Raw genomic sequence first — 22555 nt, forward strand, 5'->3', positions numbered from 1 at the left:
AATCCAGTAGGGCAGAGGCAGCAGTTTAAAGAGAAAGAAAGATTAGACTCCAAAGTCAGTCACACCTGGAGTCAACTCCAGTCTTCATTTCATTGGTGTTTGGTGTTGGGAAAGCTACTCCACCTCCTGAAATCTGTTTTGTCTTTAGTAAAATGTGGACTGCCTCACAGATAAGTGTGAGGATTCAGTGACAAACTGTCACATCCTAGAATTCAAAATGTTAGTTTCTTTCTCCTTCCTTTTGTCCTGTGAACTCTAGGATTTTTTTTTCCCTTCTATTAATAGAAGTAGGCTGTAGCAGTTATTATGGGCTCTGGAGTCTGAGCATCAGGATTTGAATCCTGGCTGGGTCACTTACTGGCCATGTGCCCTTGAGCCAGTGAATTGTTTGTGCCCTGGTTTCTGGTGCCAGGGTAAAGAATCTGCCTGCTGATGCAGGAGATACAAGAGACATAGGTTCGATCCCTGGGTTGGAAAGATCCCGTGAAGGAGGAAATGGCAACCCACTCCAGTATTCTTGCCTGGAAAATCCCATGGACAGAGGAGTCTGGTGGGCTATAGTCCATGGAGTCTCTAAGAATCAGACAGGACTGAACATACATGCAGGCCTTCCTAACTGTAAAATGAGACTAGTTGTGGGGATTAAATAAGTTAATATACGTTAAAGTGCTTGGTACTGTCCCTAAGCACTCATTAAGTTTCAGCAGTTATTAGAACATAACAGAGTTTATGTGAGCTGATAAACTGAAAATAAGGATGGGAAACCAGGCCCTCTCTCCACCCTACCCGCACCCAACTCTGGAAACTATGTGACCGAGTGAAAGAGACAGAAGCTCCGGTGACTCAGAGTAATTGCTGCGGCAGACAAGGTTCTATAGTGCCCAACTGGAAGGGAGGGGAATTAATAAGGCAAGAAGAAAGGAGTTAAAGTAAGAAAAAAAAGAGAGAGAGAGAGGTCTCCGGTGGTTCTGGAAAGCTCGTAGAAGCCATGGCTTGCTCTATAGCTGATTTAAATATATATATATATATATATATATATATATATATATATATAGTAATAATAACAAAACACATATATGTTTCTGTAGACAGAAGAAAGAGGAGGAGAACTCGGGAAAGTGTTTAAGATGCTCTTTGCGGCACCGGCTTGGACCTGGAGCCACAAAGCAGGTGGCCAGCACCGCAGTCCGCCTGTCATAGGTCCCGCCTACAGTCTAGTGAAGCAGGCAGACACCAAGCTCTAGGGCGGGCGGGCGGGGGCGGGGGCGGGGGCACCCGGACTACAACTCCCGGCGTACTCCGCGACGGGCGGGCCGCTGCACCTGCTCAGTGGGGCCGCCCCGGGCGCCTGGGTATTGATTATTCCATTGTGTGGGACGCCTCGGTTCCAGCCACTGAATGAGGCGGAGGAGTGAGGGCGAGGAGGAGGAGGAGGAGGAGGAGGAGGGCGAGCAGGAGGAGGAGGAGGCAGGGAGCGAGCGAGTGCCCAGGGTGAATCAATGGAAACCCCCTCACGAAGCCGGGAAAACACTTCAGCCGCAGCCAAATAGCATTGATTATTTTCCTTCACTTCCCTCACCGCCGTGAATTTATTTATTTATTTTTTCCATCTCCGTCCCCGACGCCCCGGAGTGAGCGCTGGAGGGAGGGAGGAGGAGGGGAAAAAAAGGAATCAACACATCGGAGAAGTCCCTTCCAAGAGCCACCCCCTCCCCTCCCCGCCTCGCGCTGCTCGGCGGCCGCGGTTCGACTCCCGTCCCTGCTTCCAGCTGAGGTGTAAGTGCATCGATTTCCGATGCTGCTGGGTTGGTTGGTTTTTTTTTTTTTTCCTCTCGTCTCCCTCTCTTCTTCCCTTCCTTGCTCTTTGGAAGCTTGAGACGGAGGGGAGAGGAGGCGCTCGGAGACTGCCGTTGGAGGGCACAGAGAGGGACCGAAAGGGACTGGGGGAGGGGACCCAGACCGACGGACGGACAGACAGAGAGCCTGAGGAGAAGGAGAGACAGGGTTGTGGGAGGGAAGGAGAGGGCCTGCGAGAGGGCGAAGAGAGAGATGCCGGGGTGGAGGCAGAGGTGGGGAACGGAAAGGCATAGAAGCTGGACTAGGAGCCAGCCGGACGGAGGGAGGGTAACGAGAGGCTAGACGGGTCGCGCCGAGCAGCACCGGGAGCTGGGGTCCCGGAGGGAAGAGGAGGCCGGGTGACTATGGAGGCTCGGAGCTGTCAGTCCGGAGGGGCCTGAGTCTCGGCGGCCCCCCGCCGGCCTCAGGATGGGTGAGGAACGGCGGCTAGCAGGCGGGCTGATGGATGGGCAAGCTCGCCACGGGTGGGAGGGTGGGAGGGGAGGTGGGTACCCTTAATCTTTGATTTTTAGGCTTTGCCTGAAGTTGAGTTGTCTGTTGCTTTTTGGTTTTCGTAAGGTGCTACTAGTAGGTGAGGGGAGGCCACCGCTCCTATTCAAGGTGAAGTGTGCCTCTCCTGGTCCCCAACTCTCCATCCGCTCTTGTCTATCCCTCTCTCTGAACAGCTCTATCGTTGAGCACTGGACCACGCTGCGCCTGTTGCCCTGCCGATCACTGTCCGTGTCCCTACCTCTGAATTTTGCCATTCTCATTCATTCTCCCCACCCATCCATCTCTGGGTCTGGGTCTGTCTGTGTGTCACTGTCTCCGGATGTGACTTCCTATCCGGGCGATCCTCTCGCTGTGTGTTCTTGTCTCTGTGTCACACCTTGGCTGCCTAACTGGTTTACCCATCTAGGACTCCGTGCCCTTTCCTTCAGGGTCTGAATGGATATCTCTGGCCTTTTCAGGCTGCCTTGGAGTTTGCTTATCAGTCATGATTGATGATTGTGGTAGTCACTGGTCAGGGGCCTGGAAGAGTGGAGGGATAGGTGTATCTCCCTCAAGGATTTAAGTGCCCTTTCCGCACAGCCAGGCCGGCCTCATCTTCTGTCTTCACCCAGGGAACTTTGGGACTTCCTAGCATTGTTAACTGTCCCCTTTGCCATGTGCTTGTGTCCCCCATCAGGACCTCACCGCTGGTGTCCTGCGTGTCACCTGCCTCTCCAGGAGCTTCCCACCACATAGCTCTTCATCACTGACTTGATTTTCCTCCCTTCCCTCACTTTACGATTATATATTTTTTTCATTTCCCCGTTTTGTTTCACCTCCTTTTTTCCCCATCGCCATCTCTGATGATCTCCTTTGCCTATTCTTCACCTTTGTTCCTGTAATCTGCCCTCTTCCTCCCTTTTCTCTTTGGTCACCCTAAGTTTCTTGTATTTCTTACCCTCTCACTCAGCATTTTAACTGCAGCAGCAGAAGATACCAGGGAGCAAAGGGGCTGGAAGAGTTGGGGAGTATGGTTTGTGAAGGCACATAAACAGGCCAAGAAATCAAGTTAATGGGCTTCCAGGGGCATATCACCCCTTCATCAGTCAGAGCCATTATGTTTCATTCACTGTCAACTTTGATTTTGTAAGGGGACATTCTGTGGGACTCAGAGCTCCACGCTGCTTGGTTGCCCCTTGTCCTCCGGTTCATTCTAGACCCTGGTGGCTTTTTCTCTACTTTCTAATTTGCCTTCTTCCTGGGTCTTTGATCTTATCATATTTGGATTCAGTTTGCTTTTTCAGGAAGCAGTTTTCATCCATGTGACAGAAGCTATCTTATGCAAAGGGCCAGGTTCATTCAGCCTAAAGAATGAGAAAGGTGGATAAAGAGTGGGAGAGTTTACCTTGTTTTAAGCTCCTCATTGTTTTTCCAGACTTAAGAAGCTTGAAGGGTAAGAGGAGGAGGTAGACATGGGCAGAAGATGGAAGATTTCAGAGGTGAACAGCGACAGAAAGGAAGAGGAGAGAAATAAATGCACAGGGTAGAGAAATGCATGATGTTAGGAACATGCAAAGGAAGAGAAGAAAATTCATGCAGGATGGGGGCAGGGGAGGAATCAAGGGGTGATTCATGAGAAATTGGGAGAATGAAACAAAAAATGAGTTAAAAATGACACAGAAGGAGACAGGGAGAGAAAGGATAGACTATTTCTCAAGAGGAAGGTCAACAGAAAAAGCAATATGAAATGAATAAATACAGTGTTAAGATGGGGGAAGGGAGGAAGTGAAGAATAAGATGAGGTGGGAAAACAGTATGGTACAAAGGGGAATGGAAGGCAAAAAGAGGACTGGTGAAGCAGATCAGAGCTGCACAGAGCTTGGTAGGGAAGAGGAGAGGATGAGGTATCAAAGGAAACAAATGCCTCTGGTGTGAGAAGGACACAGCATGATGGATGCAAAGAGAGCGCCGCAGGAGGGGCAATTTGGAAAAAAGGCAGAGCAGAAATACCATTGGGCGAATCCCCAAAAGAGAGAGATGCCAAAGTAGAGGAGAGGAAATGCAAAGATACGTGGTGAAGAGGAGAGATCTGGCTCATTCCCTTGGCCAAATCCTTCACTAACCTACTGGAGGCCTTTGCATTTCATTCCCAAGCCAGGGCAACATGAGCACAGAGATTTTAAAAAACACTAGAAATTCCCATTTACTTTAACTGATAGGAACAGGAATCTTTCTAGCCCCTGAGCACCAAAGACCTACAGCCTCTGATGTCATAAATTGCTGATGTTGCCTTGGCAACCTGACAGGGTTCCTCCCTCTATGATGTCAGAGCAGCGGGTGTTACCTTAAGACCCACAGAGGAACAACTTGCTGCTTTGCTGGGGAGCCATACACATATTGGCGAGGGCCATAGTCAAATCTGTAGGATTCCTACATTGGTAGCTTGACCTTGCCTCCCTGCAGCTATTCTTAGCTCTAAATGAAGTCTTGTTTGTGGGCACCTGAGGTTTACTAGAGCCTGCAGGAACAAGAGAAAATTATCTCAGGAGACAGGGGCATTGAGGATGGAATGGTAGGACTGAAAAACAGGCAAAGAAGGAAGAGAGTGGAAATGGGCAGTTACAGAATGTGAAAGGAGAAGGGCTTTGTGAGCAGGAAGGAGAGTTACTAAAAATGTAAGATGAAGCTCGCTTTGGGCTTTGGGTTTAGGAATGGACACGAAGCTGGAAATGCAGATTAGAGGGGATAGGAGTCATGTGAGAGCTGTGTGAAACAGGGATACAGGAAAAGGAAGGATCTTGAATGGAACTTGGCTGTGAAGGTAAAAGGGGGGGGTAGGGGCGGACTCAGAGAGAAGCTGTCAGTGAGAGACCCAGGGTTAGTCTTGATGGCCATATGAGCAGGCATTGCCTGTGTCTAGCTTCTGATGGTTTTCTAGCACCTAGCACAATGTCTGTCACACAGGGGATGCTTAATATCTATTGATCAAGACAGTGAACAAATAAGAGGAGGCTAAGGAAGAGGTGCCCGCCTTCTTTTCACCCCAGCTCTCAGGCCTAAGTCTGCATAAATGGGTGAGTTGAGAAAGCAGACACTGGAGGAAAGGACTGGAAGGCAGTTACCAGAAATGCCTGTGAAACCTGAGGCGGAGAGAGGAGATACTGGGTCAGGGGCACACTCAGAGGCATGCAGGACTGATTCTAGGGGCTGATCTGGGGAGTCTGCAGAGATCCTGGGAGAAAACATGAATGAACAGCCTTAGAAGCCCAGGAGGAAGATATGGAGGAGGCTAGAGAAAGGAGGTGGTTTCCAGAAAAGGTTAAGAGTTGTTTCTAAAGACAGATTCGGAGATTTGAATTGGAAGTAGCATCCTTAACCCACCCCATTCCCAGTCATGAAACCACAATGGAATCTGCCATATGTAAATAAATAAATATACACGCATGCATGCACACAAACATGCTAGCCACAGAGTTCATATCAATACAGACCCAAAATCTTGTCCAAATCTAGACAATTACAAGGAATTCAGTGTTGGCCAAGTGGGCCAAAAGGCAGAAAGAAGCACAGACTTATATATGTAAGAAGCCCTATGCATTGTGTTGTTGGGAGTCTAGAGGTATAGAGTAAAACAGGAGATGGCAAGAGATGCGCAGCTCATCACAACTCAGATCTGTGAGCAGGCTGCTAAACACAGAAGCCGCAGAGGAAAAGGATGCACCCAATCAGGAATTATAACCTGTGCCTGTGGTGAAGAGTCAAAAATGCCCTGAGTGGATCAAAGGAATCTAGGAAAGAAGCCCTGGAGGAGAGGCCACAAACTGGGAGCCCTGAGGGAGAGCCTGTCTGTAATAAGAATGGCCAGTGCAGCTGGAGAAGGGGCTGGCGGGCGGGGGCCGCCAGCGAGGACGGTGGCAGCTGGATGCACTGTCAGCCGCTGCCATGGACTTGGGCAGCTCATATTTTGCAGCAGGCGACAGGCTGTCGACACGGCGGTCCTTTACCTCACCGTTAGAAACTCATTTCATTGATTTTTCCATCTTTCTTCTCTGGCTTCTCAGTCATCCCACCACTCACTTTTCCAGAGCCCCTTGCCTCTCTGTGGAAAGCTCCAGGGGACTGCCTGCCCACCCCTCCTCCACCCTAGGCCAGTGAGATAGGGTGAAGGATTTAGAGGTGCCTTTCAGCACCCTGAGGTAATCCCATTGGCTCTCACTGCCCCCTCTTATAGGCACACGTGCAGACCAGGGCCTCTGTGTCCAGTTGTCTAGGGTACCCAGCTAAGGGGTTGACAGAGCCGAGATCCACCTGTTCTGTCACCAAGCCGTGCATACTTGCAAGAAGATACCTTTTCCTAATCTCTCCCAAGACAGCATGGCACCCCCTCAAAATATCTCTTTCAAAGTCAAATGAGAGAATAGGAGCTGCCTCTGTACTGGGGCAGGAATACAAGGTTCCAGGTTGGGAATCACAGCAGGGCCATCCACTGGAACAGTGATGGCACTGAAGTAGCGCGTGGTTTCTGCAGAGAGAAGAGGGCATTCATATGCAATGTCTGGTCCTGGGTAGTGTGTGGAAGTGTGCAGTTGGAAGGGCGGGGGTGGGTGAAGAAATGTTTACTTCATGAGTAGATATTTCCACCGTGCCTCCTCCAGTCACAGCCAGCTACCTTCAGTTTCTCCCTTTGGGGCTGGGACTGGGCTAAAGGTCAAGAGTCAATTGTCAGTCATTTGGCTTCTCAGTGGAGGAGGGCAGAGGGTGGGAGGGGAGTGTTAGTCTGTGTTTCCCTGAGGAACTGACGGGGTGAACACCATTTCCATCCTCAGATTTCTCATTCCCTGTTTTGTCGGTGACCCCTCCCCCCCCCACCCCCTCCTGAGGCCCTCTGGCCCATCTTTCTCTGGACTTGGTAAGGTGGTTTCTCTGGGACCCTGTGTGTCTTGAGTCTCTGTGTCTGGATTCTGCTGCTTGCCTTGACTCAGGCTCCTGTCATCCTCTATCACAGTTGTCTTCCTTTCAATCCAGCCATTTCCACCTTCTGTATCACTTTTCTTGCTTGTACCGCAGGCTCCTCCTTCCTCCCATTCCCAGCGTCACCAGGCTATGTGGTCTTCAAACCTAGAGATAAATCCCAGTGCTTTAGGGACAGGAGTGTGCTTGAGGTTAGGAAAAGGGAAGACTGAGGAAGGCCAAGACAGGGAGTCAGGGGAGGCAGGGCAGGGAAGAGTGGGAAAAGGGGAAACCGGCAGAATAGAACAGGAAAGGTAAAAAGGATGTGACTCGGAGCCAGGAGAGCCGGAGGGAAGGCCACAATTTAAATGAAAAAGGAGGGCGGTAGGCTGAGGCTGCGAGGACTGGGAAACGGAAGAGAAAAACCCGGAGCCTGACCCCCTGCAGAGAAATGAAGGCCGCGAGGAGGAGGGAGGCCGAGTGGCTGTGGGAGAGGCTTCAGGCGGAAAAGGCAGGCGGCCGGCTCGGCCTCCGCCTCAGTCCTGAGTTCAAGCCGTGCCGGCTCTGACCCATGTGGGAGGAACTGAAGTGGCAAATTAACGACGATAATGAAGTCACTGCTCCTTGTTTGTCTTTGCAGGTTTCCCCTTGAGATTTGTCCTTTGGCCAGACGGGGCACCGTGGGGGAGGGGAGGGCCAGCAGCAGGGAAGGGCGGGGGAGGGGAGCGGAGAAGGGGACGGGGAGGTGGAGACGCAGCGGACAGACAGACCGGGGGGAGGCAGGGGGAGGGGTAAAGGGAGCCAGGAATGGAGGAGAGGAGGGCAGGGGAGGGAAGCGCGGAAAGATGGGAAGGGAAAGAACAATGGGGAAAGGGAGAGGGAAGCCTGGAAGGAGGAGCAGAGGCCCGGGAGGGAGAGGAGCGGTGGCAAGGGGAAATGGCGAGCCGGAGGGGAGGAACGTGGCCGGGGCTGTGGGAGCTGCAGCTGGCGGGGCTGGGGGCGGGGCCTCATCTCCATCTCTAATGGCTGTGAAATGAGGTTAGCTCCATTAGAGGCGGTGAGAGTGTAACGAGATCACACTCATTAGGGCTGGGCCATCCCAGTAATTACCACCACCCCAAACACGCCCGCGCCAGCCGGGCCACCGCGCACAAACAGGCACGCGGCAGCACGCCCGCACAGGACACCCCCACCTTTGAACGGGAAACCCAGGGCCCCAGGGGGTGTAACCGAGAGCCTGGGGAGCCCTTTCGCAAACCCCGAAGAGGTGCCCGGACAGGGCTATAGCCAGGCCCTCAGCCACACATAAGAGCAGAAAGCAGTAAACACACACACTCCCCAACTCAAGGAGTTAGGTAGGTGGATAAGCAATTATCGTTCCCATTTATTGATCACATACAAAGTGCCAGTCTCAATAATGATCATCTCAATGGGCACAACTCTATAAGGAACTATTCCCCATTCTATTTATGAAGAAACAAGCTTTAAGCAACCCACCCTGAGGACATTTACACCATAGGGAACAGAACTAGAATTAGATTCCAGACAATACCATACCTTTTTTTTTTTTTTTTCTGAAGTTCATATACTATTGAGACTTCCCTGGTGGCTCAGACGGTAAAAGCGTCTGCCTACAATGCGGGAGACCCAGGTTCGATCCCTGGGTCGGGAAGATCCCCTGGAGAAGGAAATGGCACCCCACTCCAGTACTCTTGCCTGGAAAATGCCATGGACGGAGAAGCCTGGTAGGCTACAATCCATGGAGTTGCAGAGTGGGACACGACTGAATGACTTCACTTTCACTTTTCATATACTATTACGAATACACATGTGTAGACTTTCAGAATTTATCACAAATCTGTGGTAGCTATCTCCATTTCACCTCCAGTAGCCAGACAGACACAAACATGTACCCAGAATGGCCAGGGCCCCTGCACAGACAGCACTGTGAATAGCACTTCCTGGAGGTGCACAAAGCAGTGGCCTGTTGTGGCCCATCTTACTGTAACAACTGGGAGAAGGCCCTGACAAGCTCAAAGAGTGTGACAGCACGTATGCTCAAGGCAACACACACCAGGGCAGAGTAGCACACTCAGACTCAATGATCTCATTCAAAATACTTAGCAGCCCAAGCTTAAAGGCTTACAGTTAACTTGAGAGCAGAGTGCTGGAGCCAGGCTACCTGAGGCCAACCTCTATTTTCCAAGTAAGAGACCTTGAAAATTACATAACCCGTCTAAGTCTGCTGCCATGTTTGTAAATGGGAATGACTAGCGGTATCTATTTTATCAGAGTGTAGTGGCAGATTAGGTGACGTGATGCTTCCAGAGGGCTCAGCACAGTGCCTGACACATGATAAACATTATTTTATTTATTTATTTATATCATGATAAACATGATATTATTGTTGTTGTTTTAATAGTATTTAAATAGTCATTACCATCACAAGGGTTCATGAGAATCAAAGAACGAGAAGGATTTTATATACACAGCCATTTACAATGGTATCCTTCCAAATAATTCTAGAAGAATTGCATGTAATTCTGTTCAAGCTCAGGGAGATCAAAGATCTTTCACAGAGGTCCCCCGTGTGAGGATCAGACAGGATCCGGAATCTGAATTCAAGGGTGCAGCCCCGAAGAAGAGTTCAGAGCTGACTTGGTGAGGTTATCTAAACCTGGGTCTCTCCAGTGCACCTGAAGACTACACAGCTCCGCACTGCTCTCCTCACACCTGCAGCATCATTGAGGGAGACACACTGGCAAGAGGCTCCTGTTCTCTCTGGGACATCCTCAATTCCAGCAGCCGGCACACTGCGGCACATCTCAGCAAAGTGACACAAGTGTGCACGGATGTCCCTCTCCACTCGTGGTTTTAATCCGTAGCTTCCCTTTTAGCCCTGTCTCCTCCCTCCCCCATCTTCTTCTCAGCCTCTCCTTTCTCCTCACACCCCACCCAGTTCCCTTCTGCCCACCTTCAGCATCTTGCAAAATGTAAGAGATAACCTCTTTGCTCCATCCTTCTCACTGGGGACAGGCCCCTGCCCAGTATGATGCCAAAGCTGGGAGGTCTTGAGACTCGGGTTGCAGCATTTACCTGTGCAGATCAAGACCCAACTCCCTGCCCCATTCCCTACCTCTCCCTCTCTTTTCCCTCCTTCCTCTTCTCTGCCTTGGCTGTCCCTTTCTTCACTCTCTCTGATACTCCTTTCCCTGCCTGCCTCAATCCCTGCCATTCTTATTTTCTCTCTTTTGGACAAAACTTCTCTTGCACAAAGTAAGCATTCCCTAAATGTTGGGGTGCCGGGGAGAGATCTAAAAGAGATAGGTAGAATTAAAATGGAGGAATAGGAGTACCTTTTTTGTTGTTGTTGTTTTCTTTTAAATATAGAAGGTAAGCTTTAGAGACAGAGGCAGTGATAATTTTAATGCAGGGAGAAGACATAAGAGATTTGATCCAAGTGTGAACCTGGGCAGAGCTTCCAGTCTCTGGTCAGGGATAATGGGGTGTATCTAGACCCAGCCATCAAGAGGGCCTGTGAGAAATGAACACTGCTGCTGGGCCGACTAGATTGAAATCCTACTCACCAAAGACTCTGCCCTCAGTTAAAGGGCAAGATGAGAGGAAGAGGCCAGGTCAAGAAGGGGCAAGGCCAAAGGAAAACACTGGCCTAGCTGCACACATCTTGCCCAGCTCTTCTGGGAGAGGGGGGGTGGGATGGCGGGCAGTGCAGGGAGAGCCAGAGAGAAGGAAAGGAACTGACCTGAAGGGCACCAGTATGGGCACTTTTCACGTTACCTGCACTAGTCTTCACAAAAGCCAGGTGAGGATAGCTGTGTGATCCTGCAGATGCACTGGAGAGACCCAGGCTCAGCAAAGGATACGAAGCCAGCTCTGGACCCTTCTTCTGTGTGAGCACTCTAGAGGGCCAGGGAGTTTCCAGGTGAGGAAGCAGACTGGATAAGTAACTTACCAAGGTTACACAGCTGGTGAGTGGGGGCAGCCAGGACTGAACCTGGGTCTGCATGAATCCTTAGCCCCTGTTCTTCCACTGCCTTAGAAAAGATATCTCATCTGGTTAGAATTTATTTGCTCTTGGTACCAACTGATCCCTCTAAGGTGGGCACACAGACTCCCATCTTCCCCTTCCCTCTGTGGCTGCCTCTTGAAAGCAACAGGTTGAAACCAAAAGGAGAGAACGGCGGGGCAAAGTGAGTATGGAGGGGGCAGCCTGGAGTCAGGGGTTTCGGAGAAAGAAAAGGAAAGTTCCCCAAGACAGGCTCCAAGGAAAGAGAATAGATGGAACAATTGAAAAGTTGGCAAACAAGTCTAGAGGGCTCTGACTGGAAATCACTGTATGCAAATTGTAAGCAAATATGTCTGGTGCCCTCTGGCTGACTTTGCTGGGAAAGACTTTGCCCTGCCAGTGGATCTGAAGAAGTGAGGAGAGGAGGCTTTGTTTTTAAAAGGAGGGGAGCTGGGAGGAGAAAGCCACTCTTTCACCAGGTAGGCCTGTCCCCTCCTCAGTGATGTTCCCTTTGTAGCCACTAGGGGGCACTCCTGTTGCTTTCCCGCTCCAGCTCCGTCCGAGATGGGAGGGGGCTCCAGCTCCAGAGGGAGCGCCCCTGGCCAGCCTGGCGCCACGCCTCTTGGTGAGGGGCACATTCTTTCCTCACGCCTCACTTTTTTGCTCCTTCCTTTGCCCTTGTCCCTTTGGCTTCTGTAATTCTCAAGATTCTGAAGTCTGTTCTGCCAAGTGTGGTCTCAGAGACCCCTTTGCAGTTTTCCACTTCACATCCAAGCCTTTCTGTCACTCTCGTAACATCTTCAGTAGCTCTCAGGTCCTACAGGCTGTACTGAAGGTTCCTGGAAGTTCCCTGGCTTCTTCCTGTTCTAAGTACAGTGTATCTGCCTCCCTGAACAGTGAGGGCATATCAAGAAGTAGGAATTCTTGTCCAGCTCTTTACAGGTTGCTTCTCAGCCCTCCTCCCATTGAGGAATATCTGTTCAGAGATTCTCATGATGGGCCACCTAGCAGCACCCCCACCCCCTAAATTTGAAAGCACTCCATCCTTTCCTTCTCACCTTGAGGAACAGCCAGGGACCGGGGTCTGCACCGAGGGAGAGAGAGGCAATACCAAAACCAATCTCTTCTGTCCCCCACAGCTTCCTCTCCATCTTCCCCTCTCTCCCCACCCTGTGAGGGAAGGGAGCGTTAGGGAAGGAGATGGAATGGAGGGGCAGCGAGGGGGCTCTGGAGACTGAGGGCCATTTTGGAGCTGGAAGATTCATCTCCGGGGATGACTACACCCTCAGAACTCTCCACCCTCCCTTGGCTCCAGGCCTGCCTCCTCCCATCCCCCTCGGTGGCAGCAGCCTTGTAATTTAAAGCTCTCTCTGTCGCCTCTAATGTGATCCTCTCGTTTTATTGACTCTCTCTGCCGTCTGTGGCGCCCCTTCACATCAATCTCTGCTCTAATCACACCGCCGCCACCGCCTGCTCTGTCTCCCCTAACCCCTCTCCTTAGGGCCCCCGGCCCTCGCCTCTACCCAGGCCCTTCCTTTTGACTGCCCCCAGTTCCACCCTGCACCTGATGTGCCCTCTTCCTCCTTCCGTCCTCCACAGACAGGAATGCCAAGACCTTGGAGGGCTTGCCTTCTCCCTAGCCCCATAGATGTACCCTGAGGGAGAGGAGAGGCCCTTAGGGAAAGCCTGAAGCCACAGCAGGGATGGTCGTGGTCTGAGGGAGAACAGGACTCTGGTCCTGGGGTGGTGAGTGGGGACCTGTTATCTGGTTCCATACTGCAGTCCATGGGCTCGCAAAGAGTCAGACCCAACTTAGAGACTGAACAGCATCTCCAGAAGGAGGGGAAAACTGAGGTCAAGATAGGAAGGGCAAAGAAAGGGACACAGATTCAGAGCGGGGCAGAAGAAAGGATTGAGGCGGAGGAAAATGGAAGGAGGGGAAAGTGAAAAAAATAATTGCTGCAGTTAAAGGTTTGTAATAAATAGTGGGTGATGGGAGAAGCACAGAGAAGAAAGGGGGAGAAGGGAGGTGGGGGGGGGGCAGAGATGCACTGAGGCAGGGATAAATTTGCAATTGAAATTCTTTCCTGTTGAGGAGGAGGGGGAGGTGGGGAAGAGATTTGCAATTTTAAACAGCTGCAGACCTACCCTCCCTCCGCTGATCCAGGTCTCACCCACTAGCTAGCCCAAAGCTAAGCTCCTTTGGTTTCTAGCTGGGAATGAGCTGTCTTTTTTCTGTCCTGGGAAGTAGAAGCTTGGAGAGAAGATTTGGGGCTTAGTCCCTCGTAGCCCTCCTCTGCGGTGTGATATAGAGTTGTGCATCTGGGGCTAGGGAGGATTTGCTGATGGATGTGAGGTGGGCCAGCAGGGACGTGGCACCCACCAGGTTCAGCCCCCAGCGTCTTTTGCCAGGCCTCAGTTCTTACTAGCAGGTGAGCCCCACTATGGGGGTGACAGTGGAATATCAGGCCCTCCAGCCTAGCACATACATCCCCCCACTTCCCTCTGCTCCCCAATGATTCCATAGGAGGAATGCCTGTATCCCACAACTTCAAGGCTTCTGCTTTCTGGTTACCTAAGATAACACCCCGCCCCTACTTCCAGTTCCTTTCCTTCCCTGTTAGTTCTCCACCCCCCCCCCACCCCCCATCCTTGGCCCAGGTGCTGATTTGCATTTTCATTAGCATGCAGAGCCAGCCCTACGTGGGGCTCCTTAATGGCCCCTTCCCTGACTTCATGCCTGGCTGGTCCCCGAGGAGGAGAAGGAAAGTGGGAATGGAGGCTTCCAGGCTGACTGGGGCCAGATGGAGGACCCATTCCAAATCAAGGAATCTGAAGGTGAGGGTAAGAAGTGGTCCGAGCAGGGAGAAGCCCCACCAGCCCCACCACTTCCTGGAAACACTCTGGCCTGAGCATTAAAGGTTTAATCATTAGGGACCTGCTAATATTAAACACTGAAGAGGAGTTAGGACACGTGGGACACTGGAAGAGGTTTGGGAAGGTGAGGCGTGGGAAACTGGAGGGTTAGAGGGGGAGGGAACCAAGATTAAAAAGGTTGGGAGCAGCATGCAGGGCTGGGTAGTGTTAATCAGCTGGAGGGTGCTCAGGAATCCTGGTTTCTAGACTTGGAGGCTCATTTTGCCAGTACTCTGTCTGAGGGCCAGTCCCGGTAGAGGGCGGAGCCCAGGCCACAGCTTTGGGGTCTAGCTCTGCGCCCACCAGTCCTTTTCTAGTTTTACCTTGGAACTTCGTGACAGTCAGCAGCTCATTCAGCCTCTCTTTCTTGGTTGCCTCATCCATAAAATAAGGTTGTTGTGAAGTTAAATAAGATAATTGATTAATGTATTTAACAGTGCAGGGACCATAGTATATGTACCTTGACAGCTTAATATTATTACTGTTATTTGTTCTTTTTAATCTCTGGGGAGGAGGAGGCGTTTGTCTTTCAACTGGCCAACAAGCTCCCACCTGTGACCAGAGGTGGAACTGGAAGGCATCTGAGAGGAGCATGGTGTCTTGGGCCAGAGGAAATTCACTATGGCCTCTCTGGCAAGAGGATCTTGACTTAGGGAAATTACCTCTTCAGGGTGTAGACAATCTGAGGGTCTTTTCCAGAGCTTATCTACTCAGCAGATATGTATGAATATGTGGCAGGCATCTTTCTTGGTACCCATGATGGAACAATCAATAAAGCAGAGTCTCTGCTCTCATGGAACTTAGTTTCTAGAAGGGAAAAATAAGGAAACCAGGAAATATCAGGTAGTGATAGATCTCTGGAGAAAACAGACCCCCCCAGGCTGTGTTAGCTTCTGTACAGAGGGGAGGCCTGTTGGAAGAGGTGCTGTTTAAGCAGACATGACAAGCAGCCATGGGTAGAGACTGGGGGAGGAGCACGACGGGCAGAGTCGACAGCTCCGGCCAGCCGCTACGGTGGGAATGAACTTGCCGTGTTTGAGGAGCCAAGAACATCAGTGGGCTGGCGTTGGCCAGCCAGGTGGGTGGAGAGTATTAAAGATGTGCTGGAAGTAGGCAGGTGCCAGATCAAATAGGCCTTTTTGTAGATCAGGAGTGGTGTTTGGGTTTTATTCACAGTGCAGTGAGAAATCACTGATGGGCTGTAAGAATATAGTATGGTTTACATTTTGAAAGGTGATTATAATGTCTGAATTTTGCTTTTAAACAATACAGGGAAAGGGGAAGGGCCTGATGATACAGATGAAACAAGACTGGCCCCGAGTTAACAAGACCCTAATGTGTAGCACAGGGAACTATATTCAGTATCCTGTGATAAACCATAATGGAAGAGAGTATAAAGAAAGAATGTATGTGTATATTTAACTGGGTAACTTTGCTGTACATCAGAGATTAACTCAACATTGTAAATCAACTATACTTCAGTTAAAAACAAAAACAAAACAGGGACTTCCCTGGTGGTCCAGTGGCTAAGATTTCGGACTCCCAATGCAGGGGGCCCAGCTTCGATCCCTGGTCAGGGAACTAGATCCTGCATGCAGCAGCTAAGAGCTGGTGCAGCCAAATAAATAGATTTTTAAAAACCCACACTGGCCCAAGTTTGGAGACCGTTGAAGCTGGGTGATCAGTAAAAACAAAGGGATCCCTTTTATTTGGCCTATCTTTATCTATGTTTGGCATTTGTCATAATTGAGATAATTAAATGAATAATTAAATAAATAATTAGATGAAAGGTCATTCTGAGTGGAAGGAGGGGCTGTAGTGGAAATGAAGGTCAATGTGGAGTCTCTTGCACTAGTTCAGGAAAGAGACAGCTGTGGCTTTGGCCAAGGTGGTGCTCGTGGGGAGGATGAATGGAGAGGACTGAGAAGCTCACTTGAGAGGTTACTGTCGAATGGCCTGCCTGCAGGCGGGGCTGAGAGGAAACTTTGGGTTTTTAGCATAAGCAACCAGATAAATGGTGGTACCAATGTTTGAGACAGGAGAGGTAGAGAGTAACAAGTTCTGGGCAGAAGTAGAGTTCTGACTTTGGACATGTTGAGTCTGAAGTCTGTTGGACACTAACGGCAGATGGGTGCTTGAATGGTGCCGAGGGAAGAGGGTGGGCCTGGGGAAGAGGGTGGGCCTGGAGGACCGGGAGAGTCGGCTGCCCGGCCGGCGCTCCCCGGCCGCCTCACGCCCGCCCCCCCTGTCTCCCCGCAGGCTCCTGGCTGCCGCGCTGAGATGAGCCCCCAGCTCTCCTCCGTCCGCCATGGCCACCCCTAACCTGCCCTCTGTCGCTGGCACCGCCCCCTCCCCCGGGCAGGATGCCCCGTCCCTGCCTCCGGACACCTCCTCCCCCAGCACCCCTGCTGACCCTGTCACCAAAGATCCCCCTGACGCCCCCTCCCCCTCTGAGAGCATGAGGTCCTCAGAGGCAGGGGGGCAGTCCCTGGAGTCAGGCTGTGGCCTCGTCCCACCAAAGGAGACAGGGGAGCCCCAGGAGGAGCCTGGCCTCGGTGGCTTCCCACCAAAGGACCTGGGGGTGGATGAGGCCAAGGAGCAGGAGGAGGAGGAGGGAGGGCTCCCTCCCGTGGACCTGAGCGACCACTTACTCTTCACAGCTGGAGGTGAGGCCTGTCTAGTGGCCAGGCTGTTCCCAGCAGGTGACAGTGAGCTCCCATTACCAAAGGGCTTCCCCCAGGGTGAGGCAGGCGTCAAGCGAGAGTCCAGCCTGCCCCTACTTGCCCACCCGCCCCCTGTTCACCTCACTGCCCTTCACGTCCAACATGGCTTTGACCCAATCCAAGGCTTTAGCTCTTCTGACCAAATTCTGTCCCACGATACCTCAGCGCCATCTCCGGCCACCTGTGAGGGAAGGGACGGAGCCTTCTGGAGCTACCAGCTGGCTCCAAACCCACCCGGAGATCCCAAAGATGGCCCCACGGGGAGCAGGGGAGGAGACCCCAGGGCGCTCTTCTGGCTCTGCCTCCTATGCCGCCTGGGCTTCAGCAGGCCTCAGGCCTTTGTGGGTCACACACGGTCTCACGGGGTGAAGCTAACCGCTGCTCAACACCAGGGCCTGCTGGGCACCCCAGCCGTGCTCCAGGATGGGGACGAGGCCTGCATGGCCCTGCTGAGCTTCCTGGAACCAAAACCACCTGCTCGCCCTTTAGAGAGACCCACTGGCAGCAGCACCGTGAACGCGGAAGCCAGTGCAGCCCAGACCAAGCACGGGCCCCCTGCGGCGGAAGCCCAGGTCCCCGTCCCGCCCGTGGAAGCAGTCATGGCCCTTAGCCCACCCTCCCCCCAGACCACTCCAGCCACCTGGGACCCCAGCCCAACCCAAGCCAAAGATTCGCCAACACTGGCAGGCGAGGCGGGGCCAGACTGGCTCCCCGAGGGGCACGAGGAAGATGGCGGGCTCTGCCACCCACTCAACCAAAGCTCACCCGCCTCCAAGGAGGGGGGCACTCTCCCTGCCCTGGGGGTCTCCCCTGAAGACCCTGGCGACCCGGCCCAGCCCTATCGCCTGGCCGATGACTACAGCCTGGCCCCATCAGCCTTCCAGGGCCTCAGCCTGTCCAACCACATGTCTCTGCTGCACTCACGCAACTCCTGCAAGACGCTCAAGTGTCCCAAGTGCAACTGGCACTACAAGTACCAGCAGACCCTGGACGTGCACATGCGGGAGAAACACCCTGAGAGCAACAGTCACTGCAGCTACTGTAGTGCCGGGGGCGCGCACCCCCGCCTCGCCCGGGGAGAGAGCTACAACTGCGGCTACAAGCCCTACCGCTGCGAGGCCTGCAACTACTCCACCACCACCAAGGGCAACCTCAGCATCCACATGCAGTCCGACAAGCACCTGGCCAACCTCCAGGGCTTCCAGGCCGGGCCCGGGGGCCAGGGGAGCCCCCCGGAAGCTGCGGTCCCACCCCCTGCCGCGGACAAGGAGCCCAAGACCAAGTCATCCTGGCAGTGCAAGGTGTGCAGCTACGAGACCAACATCTCCCGCAACCTGCGCATCCACATGACCTCTGAGAAGCACCTGCAGAACGTCCTCATGCTCCACCAGGGGCTGCCGCTGGGCCTGCCGCCCGGGCTGGTGGGGCCCAGCCCCCCTCCCCAGGCGGGGGCTGCCCCTGCCACCCCCCCTGACCTCTTTCAGTACTTTGGACCGCAGGCCCTGGGGCAGCCTCAGGCTCCTTTGCCTGGCCCCAGGCTGAGGCCAGACAAGCCCCTGGAAGCCCAGCTGCTTCTCAATGGCTTCCACCACCTCGGAGCGCCTGCCCGCAAGTTCCCTGCACCTGGTAAGCTCCCTGGGTGCTCTCCTCTTTTCCCTTCCCCAGGGCCAAACCTGGTTCCCTGCTTTCTCCCGAGGGCCAGCACCCCCACCCTTGGGTAATGCTAGCTTCCTCAGCCCCCACCCCTCCATTGCCACACAGCAAGCCCATCCTGCCCCATTCTTTCCCGGGGTCACTAACCTGTCTCTGTTTCCTAGCCCCTGGAAGCCCTTCCCCAGACACCCACCTGCCTCAAAGTCAGCTCCTGGGAGCCTTGTCTGAAGGGCTGCCCACCTCGCCGCCCCCAGACGACAGCCCGTCCCTGAAGGTGTTCCGCTGCTTGGTGTGCCAGGCCTTCAGCACAGACAGCCTGGAGCTGCTGCTCTACCACTGCAGCATGGGCCGGAGCCTCCCGGAGGCCGAGTGGAAGGAGGTGGCCGGTGACACCCACCGCTGCAAGCTCTGCTGCTATGGCACCCAGCTCAAGGCCAACTTCCAGCTCCACCTCAAGACCGACAAACATGCTCAGAAGTACCAGCTGGCAGCCCACCTGCGGGAGGGGGGTGGGGCCGTGGGCACCCCCTCCCCAGTGCCTCTGGGAGATGGGGCTCCTTATGGCTCTGTCCCCACCTTGCACCTGCGCTGCAACATTTGTGACTTTGAGTCCAACAGCAAGGAGAAGATGCGGCTGCATGCCCGGGGGGCGGCCCATGAAGAGAACAGCCAGATCTATAAGGTGAGAGTGGGGCAGGAGGTCTGGAATCTGAAGGACATTGCGCAGAGCCTGGGGGGGAGAGAGAGGAGGAAAAGGGGACTGGGATGGAGTGAGGAGATGCAGAGTGAGAAAGTGATGCAAAAACCCAGGGGAGCGGAATTGGAGAAAGAAGGCCCGGGCACTAGGGTAAAAGCTGTGGAGAACGAGAACAAAGATGGTGGATTCTGACCAGGTGACTCCAGTACTTTATTCAGCTTTTCTGGTGTTTGGGACTAGGGGGGAGGGTTCTCGTGTCTGCTCAGTCCATCTCGTCACCAGAAGTTCAAGAAGACAGAACCGATTCTATTCGTACACTAGGAGGAAATCCAGGATTGGTGGGAGGAAGAAAGGGAGGCAGGGGAGCAAAAGCAGTCACACTAAGGTGGCCAAAGGAAAGAAAAGGGCTCAAGAGGGAGAAAGGGACGTGGGGGTGCTGCTGCTGGTCAGGCTCCCCTGGGGGAAGCAGAGGAGCCCCCTGGAATCGGGGGTGTCCGTCCTTCTGGGCCTGAGCAGCCTCTTTCCATGCTTTCAGTTTCTGCTGGAGATGGAGGGGACCGCGACCGCGGGGCCGGAACTGGGGCTGTTCCGCTGCCTGCTGTGCGCCTGGGAGACGCCCTCCCGCCTCGCGGTGCTGCAGCACCTGCGGGCACCTGCCCACCGAGACGCCCAGGCCCAGCGGCGCCTGCAGCTACTACAGAGCGGCCCTGCGGCTGATGAGGGGCTCCCGGCTCTTCAGAGCATCCTGAGCTTCAGCCATGGGCAGCTCCGGCCTCACGGTGAGGAAGAGGGGACAGGAGAGGAAGGGAAGGGAGGCCCGGGCGGGAGCGGGGGGCCCAGGAGAGAGTGGCGCAGGGACGAGAAACGGGTCTGTGTGCAGTCCAGAGCAAGTGGAAAGGTGCCGTGAAGGGTGCTGAACTGGCTTTCAGGGACACTGGGGCAGCCGAGGGAAGTGGGGACGAGAGGCTACTGGAGGAGAAGGAAGAGAAGAGCAGAGATTTTGTGGAGTGGAGAAACAGAGCAGGGAGGGAGGTGAGAAGGAACCACCCAGTGAGTCTGAGTAATGACCGGTGTGCTGGCTGGGGGTTTTGGGGTGGGGTGGCAGGAGCTGGTTAGGAAGGAGAAGGGAGAACAGAAAAACAACAGACAGCTTTGGGCTGGGCCAAGACTTGTCAGAGGAGGTGGGAGCCGGGGGCATGGCCCGAAGGCAGCAGGATGGGATGCTCATGATGAGCTCCCCAGCTTCTTCCTGTCTCTGAGGAGCTCTTCAGCCCCAAGGCTGGGCTTAGGGCCCCCCTTAGGCAGCTGAGGTTGTACCAGAGAGACTGGGAACAGCCTTCTAGGTACCACTGATCCAGGGAGTGCAGAAGAGCCTGAAAGGGACTATGAGACGTGGGCACAGGCATCCGGGCTTTGCAGGGGCCGGCGGTGGGTGAGGGTGAGGGCACAGGCAGCAAGAACCAGGAATAGGCAGCATTGACTGGTGCTAATTGAATTGCCAATACACTGGCTGGAGTTAAGTGCCGGAGGGGCCCAGATCAATAGCTAACGATTCTGGCGCAGGGCTGAATGGAGTTAAGGAACTTTAACACTTTAATTAGGCCGCCACTGAAAATAAATTCCTACACATCTGTCAGTTCTTGCTTGAGTGGTAATCTCCTTTCCCAGCCAGACCTGCAGCCTCCTACTCACCGCAGCTGCTTCCCTTCAACCTCACCTCCCTACTTTGGTGCCTCTCACTACATTTCTGGGCTCCCTGCTTCCAGGATCAGTCAAGACAGGGAGCTGAGTTTGGTCTTGTTCCTGTCTACTGCTGGGCTTGTTCCCTCATCTTTTAAGTGTCAGGACTAGACTCACAAAGACTTCTTGGGCCCTGCAGAAGGAAATGGCAATCCACTCCAGTATTCTTACCTGGGAAATCCCATGGACAGAGGAGTCTGGCAGTCAAGTTCAAGGGGTCGCAAAACAATAGGCTACAACTTAGGGACTAAAACAACAGTAACCAGCCCTAACACTGTAATTTTGCCCCTCAGACTCTTTATTTCTTCTCGGCAGTTTTTTTGTCTCCTCCTGCCTACTGATTTATCTACCCATCTTCTCCTTCATTGCCTGGCTGCTTGTCCTGCTTCCTCTGCCCTTTTCCTTCCCTTCTGTAGTGCTGCATCCTTTTAAATTGACTCTCCCTTCATCCTACACAGGGAAGACTCCTGTCACCCTCTTAGCTGGGCCACCCACCCCTGAGAAAGATGCCCAGAATAAGACAGAACAGTTGGGTGAGTTGCTCATCTGGCCGATTTTCCCTCCATCCCTTGTCCTCCTCACCACCACCCCCCCCCATCCCCACCCCACAATTCTCATACATTCTGAAGTGCTCATGGAACCTCTCGGTAATCCAGACACCCAGCAAGGCCTCCTGTGCTGAAGGAGCTACCATGATCAAAAGGGAAGGGAGGCGGAGCCACAGAGAGCCGGGTGCTTCTGCCCTCTGGCCATCCGGCCAGCCTGGGGTCAGCCCTGCCAAGCCCAGCTCCCTGCGCGAGTGCAGTTCTGTAGTTTTCCGATCTTCCTCCCTTTCTCCAGGGCCCACCCTCTACCTTGCAAGCCCTGCGCTACAAATCAGACCATCTTAAGGGCCCGGGGTCTGTGAAAGGAAGAGGGAGGGCTGTCACAGTCTCTGAGTCTCTCTTTTCATCTTCAGTTTCTGAAGAGGCAGAGAACAAGACTGGCCCTCCTGGAGACAGTACCAGCCAGACCACGGTCAGAACTGGGGTAACGGGGAAGAGCTGGGGGGGCTCTGATTTACTGAGATCTACTCACACTCTAAAGGCTGAACTGTAGATCTTTACAGACAAGGGATTTCAGTCCGAAGGTAGACTTAATTCTGTCATGCTTGTGACTCATGTCACTCTGAATACAACAATTCCACACCCAGGTCTGGTTACAGATGTGAGCACAGTTGACCCTGAGGGGTGGAGCACAAGGGAGATAACAAACAGGAAACGACGGTGGGAATTTGAGGGAAAGGTGACGAAAGAAACTCTGTTGAGGGGAGGAAAGACTGGAAGTAGATGGAGGGAGGGAAGAAGTAAAGAAACGAAAAGAGAAAGGCAAAAATAAAACATTAGCTGCTGCCCAGCTCTTAATTTCTGTTGGGAGCAGAAAGGTGAGGCATGAAGTTCACCTCCTAGAGAGCCCTGGTTGGCGCTGCCCTGGCACCTCCTTCCTGGGGCAGAAACTGGCCCACTGACCCAGGTGATCCGG

General features: G+C 53.3%; 1 protein-coding gene across 2 annotated transcripts in view; it reads left to right on the forward strand.

Moving 5' to 3' along the window:
- The first annotated feature begins 1366 nt into the window (after positions 1 to 1366).
- Positions 1367 to 22555, forward strand: part of ZFHX2 (zinc finger homeobox 2) — a 29052-nt gene continuing 7863 nt past the window's right edge. The window contains exons 1-7 of one of the 2 annotated variants that reach the window (XM_042252953.2): positions 1367 to 1776; positions 13990 to 14143; positions 16481 to 18570; positions 18762 to 19279; positions 19830 to 20073; positions 21493 to 21567; positions 21993 to 22051. In XM_042252953.2, coding sequence (XP_042108887.1) covers positions 16530 to 18570; positions 18762 to 19279; positions 19830 to 20073; positions 21493 to 21567; positions 21993 to 22051 — 2937 coding nt within the window. In that variant the 5' untranslated portion in view covers positions 1367 to 1776; positions 13990 to 14143; positions 16481 to 16529. The remainder of the gene's footprint in view (positions 1777 to 13989; positions 14144 to 16480; positions 18571 to 18761; positions 19280 to 19829; positions 20074 to 21492; positions 21568 to 21992; positions 22052 to 22555) is intronic. The other variant, XM_027971619.3, reaches the window with a different exon arrangement.

Source organism: Ovis aries, chromosome 7 (genome assembly GCF_016772045.2).
Source record: "Ovis aries strain OAR_USU_Benz2616 breed Rambouillet chromosome 7, ARS-UI_Ramb_v3.0, whole genome shotgun sequence".
In the NCBI taxonomy this organism is placed as follows: Eukaryota; Metazoa; Chordata; class Mammalia; order Artiodactyla; family Bovidae; genus Ovis; species Ovis aries.